At 29.9% G+C, this 6,690-nt stretch overlaps 1 protein-coding gene and 1 long non-coding RNA gene across 2 annotated transcripts in view; one reads left to right on the top strand and one right to left on the bottom strand.

Moving 5' to 3' along the window:
- LOC115875027 overlaps positions 1–6,690 on the bottom strand; it is a 64,527-nt gene that overhangs the window by 14,106 nt on the left and 43,731 nt on the right. The gene's annotated exons all lie outside the window — the stretch shown is intronic.
- LOC115875025 (MAP kinase-activated protein kinase 2) lies at positions 3,281–5,310 on the top strand. Its single transcript, XM_030890355.1, has 8 exons — positions 3,281–3,403; positions 3,629–3,854; positions 3,906–4,045; positions 4,098–4,162; positions 4,220–4,426; positions 4,485–4,560; positions 4,617–4,827; positions 4,883–5,310. The coding sequence occupies exons 2-8, from the start codon at positions 3,702–3,704 to the stop codon at positions 5,093–5,095; spliced, it is 1,065 nt and encodes a 354-aa protein (XP_030746215.1). The 5' UTR covers positions 3,281–3,403; positions 3,629–3,701; the 3' UTR covers positions 5,096–5,310.

Raw genomic sequence — 6,690 nt, 5'->3', positions numbered from 1 at the left:
TTTTCGATAGAGCACAGAAAAATGGTATGAATTAAGCAGACTTTACTGCATAGTGAGTTAGTTCTAATATCTTAGCGAGTCTTAAAAAATAAAACTTGAGGGTACTTGTACTTGAGATGTACTTCAAGTAGTTTTTCATGCTTTGAAATGGGAATATTGTCAAAGTGATTATTCTCAATTTTCTGTATTTCTGCTAGTCTCTCTAAAACGCTATGATCTGCTTATATTAAGTATTCTAGTCACATATACAGTTGGCTTCATTCCATCTCCAGTCTATAGCTTTAAAAATCGACAAATGTGCAATTAGACAAAAAGATATTTTTTATTTTTCTATTTAAACTGTAGTAAACGAGTGCTTCTAACATTATCAAATGTATTTAATATTTATAACAATTCTATTTTCTTACCTGGAGTAAAATATTATTGGTTGATCTTAGTTTGTCAAATATTTTCATAATTTGTATAACAAGAAAATAGAATAATAAAGTAACGCTATGATAGTGTCTCACAATTCAAAATTGTCAATAAATACCGTATTATTCGTTACTTTTTCATTTATGTATTGTTATTTGAGAGAAATAAAATATTTTTTTATTAAAATTACAGAGATGTTTTAAGAGGGGGGTTTAAAGTTATAGTTAAATGATATAGATGCATAGAGAATCGTTTACATAATTAATTCGTTAATTAAATTTTTAAAATAATAGAAAATATATTGATTAGCTGAAACTTTAATTTAAAAAAATGGAACTTATGTTTTGATTTTTTATATCTAATGCCTGTACTATGGAAGCTTTACGAAACAATGATATACCTATATAATTATATAAAAGAAATCATTATAGTACAGATATATAACTAGATTACTGTTGATCGTATGTTATTATTGTAATAATTGAAGGCTATGTAGCGCATATCAATCCCTCAAAATAGTATTCCTTTAACGAAGAAACAAATAGATGAGATTTTTAACTGAGACTAAAGTAATTTAATGCAATTATATTGTTGAAATATATCCCATATATTTTTTTTAGGGAATTACAGTTACGTCTCGTATAAATAAATCTATTAAAAAATACACGAAGTATAGTTGGTTCTTATTAGTGAAATACTCGCATAACAATTAACGAAAAAAATAGTGATATATGTATATATATGTAATAGACCAATAGCACCAATGTTTTAAAATATATATCAACTCGTTTAAGTTCCTGGTTATGTTTACCCCTTTGCTACAAAGCCTAATATTAATATAACCTTTTTATATCTATAATAAATACTGTAGGTATTTAGTCTGATTATTCTTAAGCGCAATTATAACGAGCATATGAGGGTCCCAAGAAAAAAATCTGATCAAAACATAAATGTATTCTGAAATGTGTATGTTAATGATGGCGGGGGTTGATGTAAGTAAACTATATTTAAAAGACAATGTTTGTGAAATTTCTTTCTGACATATTCGTCAATGGTGTTCTTCATCGGGATGAAGCGTACTTTTACCGATCACTGATTTTCTGCAACTAAAATGAATTAACGTTTCAAGGGTAACAAGTGTTCATATTATTAGTATTTTGTAAATTATATTTAATAAAAGAAGTCGATCAGCTAGTATCAGAATAACATCGCTTTATTCAGATGAAAAGGCGACCCCACACCAACGGATTAACCTGTCGGTCATAGTATTTTTTGGTCTGGTTAACTTATTTTTTCTTGCAATAATTGTCAGTTTCTGTTTTACTGGTTTTGGAAGAGAATACAACGATGGAAAATATACAGGGTGAATCTTAAATAAGTGGAAATATTTTCATGACTGGTGTAGATCTCAGTAAAAGAAATATATTTTCTCTCTACCGTTTTTCAAATGAGTCTAAAATAATGGAGTTATTTTACATTGAAAATTACCAAACAAAATGATTTTTTGGTTAAATTTTGAGAACCACTGGATCTTTTCTGGGTTTTCTTTCCTGTAAATTTAATCTACTACCTATGTTGCCAGATTTTCAAGAAGTTATGTTTTTTAACTAAAAAGTAAAAAAAAATCCAAATTTTCAAAAAAAAAATTCGGGAAAAAAACTTCATAACCGTGTTTCTGTGGCCTGTAGCCCAATATATGCCACTTATTTAAGAGATTTAAATACAAGCACTTATCCCCTGCATATTTACGTGTTACACATCACATTTTTTTTTCTTTCTTCTAAAACATAATATATGTATTTAGGCACCTGGTTATAATTAATTTTGTGCTATTTTCTAGAACATCTGCAGACTTAATCCATTGCTGTCGGGTGCCCTAATGTACCCATTGTCCCAAAAATCTGTATATCATAACGGCCGAGTCTGAGTTCCTGTTAAATCTGCCCGTGTGGTGGTTATATTAAAAACAATAAATTATTAATGTACCTATTAACTATTTATATTTTTAATTCTATTTTGTACTCTGTGACATACTGTACATTTCTCTATTATTTTCTACAAAATAAAAGATAAGTTATTACATTATTCGTTTTAATTAAAAAAAAATCTCGAGATGTTGTTTTATTTCTCCTATTATTCGAAAATTGAAAATTCAATTCTTCCTGGACACAAACGGTACATTGTGAGACAGGAAATTGTAGAGAGAAACAAGACCTATAACATAGGATTCAACATTTTAATGAACAGTGTTTTCCATAAAACCAATAAAATGATCTCTGGTCCTATCCTTTTTTTATATTCATGATTAAAAGCCAATAAATATTGAATCTTTATGAAAATTAATTTACAGACAGAAATAATTATCAACGGTCACTGTAACGCCGTTTTTTTTTCTCGATCATATGGTGCTATATGCAACCAACCAGACAACGTTTATTAAAATCCAGAGAGATCAATAAATTTATTTACTTTCATAATCTCGTTGACATTCGCTTACTTTATAGCCATCATTCCTACCTGATGCGGAAGCATCAGATATAATTGAAATGATCTTGACTTTCAATTATTTGTGAATCACAAAGTTATTTTTGGCCAAGTGACTATTTCATTTCACGTCTCATTGCCATTTGTTGTAAATTTTTTCATTTGCCAAAAAAAATAAAAAATACATAGAGGTATTATTATTAAGGTCCATTTAATTCAGTTTTTTGAATTATCTCTAAAAAATTTTCACACAGTAGGTATATATTATAGAAATTTGCAACAAAAATATCAATAAACTATTTGCTACAAAGCGCCATCTCATAGAGGTTAGAAAAAATAGAGAACCTTTAGACAGGAGAATTAAAGAAAACAGCCAATAAATTCGATGATCAATGTTTTTTGACAGCTAAAACATGTCATAGTAAGGGTTTTTAGGTAGAGAATTTTTGGATTTTTTAATTTTAAATCATTATAATATTTGATTGGAATTCTATGATTACATCAAGTAAGGAAAATACACATCTTACATAGCTTAATATATTCATACGATTTTGTTTACTACTAGGTTAAATGATTATAAGATAGTATTAAAAGAAACCCTAGTACTATAATAGGCGAAAACTACAGTGGTATTTTTTTCCTCGACTTCTCAAAAATACCTATTAATAATATACTAGCTAGCCTTTGTTTTCAGAAAGAATCCTCTTTATTTTCGTTTGGCATATTTCAGACACTAGTCATCACCAAAAAGGAACCAAAACAAGAACTATACCTGTGTTACACAAGTTGCTGAAATTTCAACAATGAACTCCGCACATCCTATTCGAAATCTCGTACCAAAAAAGACTTCTATTACCGAGGATTATGACATTACCAAGCAAGTTTTGGGCTTGGGAATTAACGGGAAAGTCGTCGAATGTTTCTCAAAGAAAACCAGAGAAAAGTTTGCTTTGAAGGTAGGAAAAATCAAGTACAAAAAACACAATACCTCTCTTGTTTACTTTAAGATTCTTGTTGAAAGTGAAAAAGCCAAACGGGAAGTAAATTTGCATTGGAGAGCCAGTGGTTGTCGTCATATTGTTAATATTATTGATGTTTATGAAAACAAATACCACAACAACACCTGCCTATTAGTTGTTATGGAGTGGTACGTTTGATCAATTTAAACAACTGTTATGTAGTATAATATATTTTTTTAGCATGGAAGGTGGTGAATTGTTTCAAAGAATCCAGGAAAAGCCTGAGGGAGCCTTCACAGAAAGAGGTAAATGCATTGATAAGTCTCTTAACTGAATCTAACCTAATTCTATTGGTTCAACAGAAGCAGCACAAGTAATGCACGAAATTTGCGTGGCAGTGAAATATTTACACGACATAGATATTGCCCACAGGGACTTAAAACCAGAGAACTTGTTGTATTCAAAACCAGGTACTTATGGCGTACTTAAATTGACAGATTTTGGCTTCGCCAAAGAAACTATTAACAAAGATACTTTGCAAACTCCGTGCTACACCCCCTATTACGTTGGTATGTATTCAGGATAATGTAATGCAAAGAAAAAGAAATAAAACGATCTTATTTTCAGCCCCTGAAGTTCTGGGACCTGAAAAGTATGACAAAAGCTGTGATATTTGGTCACTAGGTGTTATAATGTATATTTTGTAAGTTAGGAAATTTTTATCAGATAAAAAAAGACACCACTGTATTTTTATTTCAGGTTGTGTGGATTTCCTCCATTTTACAGTAATCACGGCCTGGCCATATCGCCAGGCATGAAAAAAAGAATCAGGACAGGTCAATTCACGTTTCCGCTTCCCGAATGGCAGAATGTGAGCCAAGACGCAAAAGACCTGATCACTGGAATGTTAAATATCGACCCCGGAAAGAGATTAACAATAGAACAAGTGATGAGCAACAGGTGGATCGCCGTACGTAACAAAAAATACGCTATTTAAAACTAATAACATCGAAAATATATTACAGCAATACACTGCCGTCCCTCAGACGCCCTTGCACACGAACAAGATGCTGAAAGAGGGTGAAGAAATGTGGCCCGAGGTGCAAGAAGAAATGACGAGATCTTTGGCAACGATGCGCGTGGATTATGACCAGATTCAAATGAAGCCCCTTGAGAAATCCAACAATTCTTTGCTAAACAAGCGCCGTAAAAAAACGTCAAGCCCCAAGAAGGTTTAGTAAATGAAACAGTCAATTTTTAAGTTTTAGTTGAGCAGTGACTTAAAACAAAACAGATCCTATTAATCGAAAACTGAAGTTAGGCAATAGTACGTAGAAGATTATTTTTATTATCCAATCCTTATTAAATTTTAATCTTTCCCAACAATAGAATTATTTCTAAATTCTTTTTTAACATAACTAATTATAAAAATAGAGTCAATTTATTAAATATTTAAAAAAAATATTGCCATTACTTCAGTTGTAAGTCAGGGTGATAATATTACACAGAAGAACTGTTTTAATTTTAATAGTTTGTTTTCTCCACTAGTCACTTCAGACATGTATTTGTGAATTCCAAGACAAATACGTTTTACTTCAGCATTTACAGTTATATGTAATTTTATGTTTTTATTTAGTAATATATTTTAAATGTCAATTATAACATCACAAGTGTTATTTGTTAGGTAAGTCTACGCGAGTCATGTTTTTTTATTAATTGTATCGCTTTTTTTTCGAATTTATTGTATACACAAATTTATTAGTGCAATTTTGTCCCAATCTTTTTAATTTAAAGAACTATTTTAAAACAAATCATAGGGTGCCTTTGTGAAATCTATCTCATGGATCATGGAAATAGGTTATTGCAAACGTATTTTGTTTGGAGGCCAGTGATTGTAACTCGTATTCCATGGGTTAATTTCAAAATATGTACGTCTATTCTAAATTAGAATATTCGTCGCGATGATAGATAATAGTATTTGTGTGAGATGCTAAGATTGAGTATGTATTATGTACTAATAGCTACTGTTACATTTTCATATTGAAATGTATTAATTTTATTAGATTTAAAAAGAAATAAAAATTATTGTTAACATATTTAGATATACCGATGATAACTTGTCATTTTAATATCAGCAAGTCCAATAAAAGACTTGTTTCGAATCATGGTTTTGTTTTTATTCGTCAATTGCCTAATTGCAGGACAATTAAATCGATTTTTGAGACTTCATATCTGTGCAGCTGCATTTCATAAAGGAGATGAGGTACTTGACCTTGGAAATCTTTCGGGAATTGGGAGTCCTTTGAAAAAAACACTTCAAAAATTTTCCGTCGTCCGTAAAACAAAAAAAATGTTACAATATTACAAATATCGATTGATAGATAACACCGTTTGGTAAAAGTAAAGGTAACAGCAATATATGAAATATTTTTATAATTACATCAGAAACAGCAGCCAGATCTACGAAAATTTCGCTAACTATAGGGAAATTTAAAAATGTATTAATTTTTTAGCGATCTAGGAATTTGCAATTTTATCTGGCAACACCAAATTCAACCTAGTATAAGTATTAGTATAAGTATACAAAAAAATGCTAATTAGTAATATGACCAATTAACCGATTTTGATTTAATATAACAATCTATATTCTAAATTATACACCTCCACCAAGCCCCACCAAGATTATATTCACTTCGATATGGGTAATTTCTTTTAATTTATTTTTCTTTAATTTCAGAAATACAAAAAATAATTTTTCGTGCTCAAAATCATATATTTTGTTATAACCACTCGAAAATTTATACAGACTAGATTATTGATCATTTATAATTAG

Source organism: Sitophilus oryzae, unplaced genomic scaffold, assembly GCF_002938485.1.
Source record: "Sitophilus oryzae breed Bouriz unplaced genomic scaffold, Soryzae_2.0 scaffold_1318_pilon_pilon, whole genome shotgun sequence".
Classification (NCBI taxonomy): Eukaryota; Metazoa; Arthropoda; class Insecta; order Coleoptera; family Curculionidae; genus Sitophilus; species Sitophilus oryzae.
This window is presented reverse-complemented; position numbering and strand designations above follow the sequence as displayed.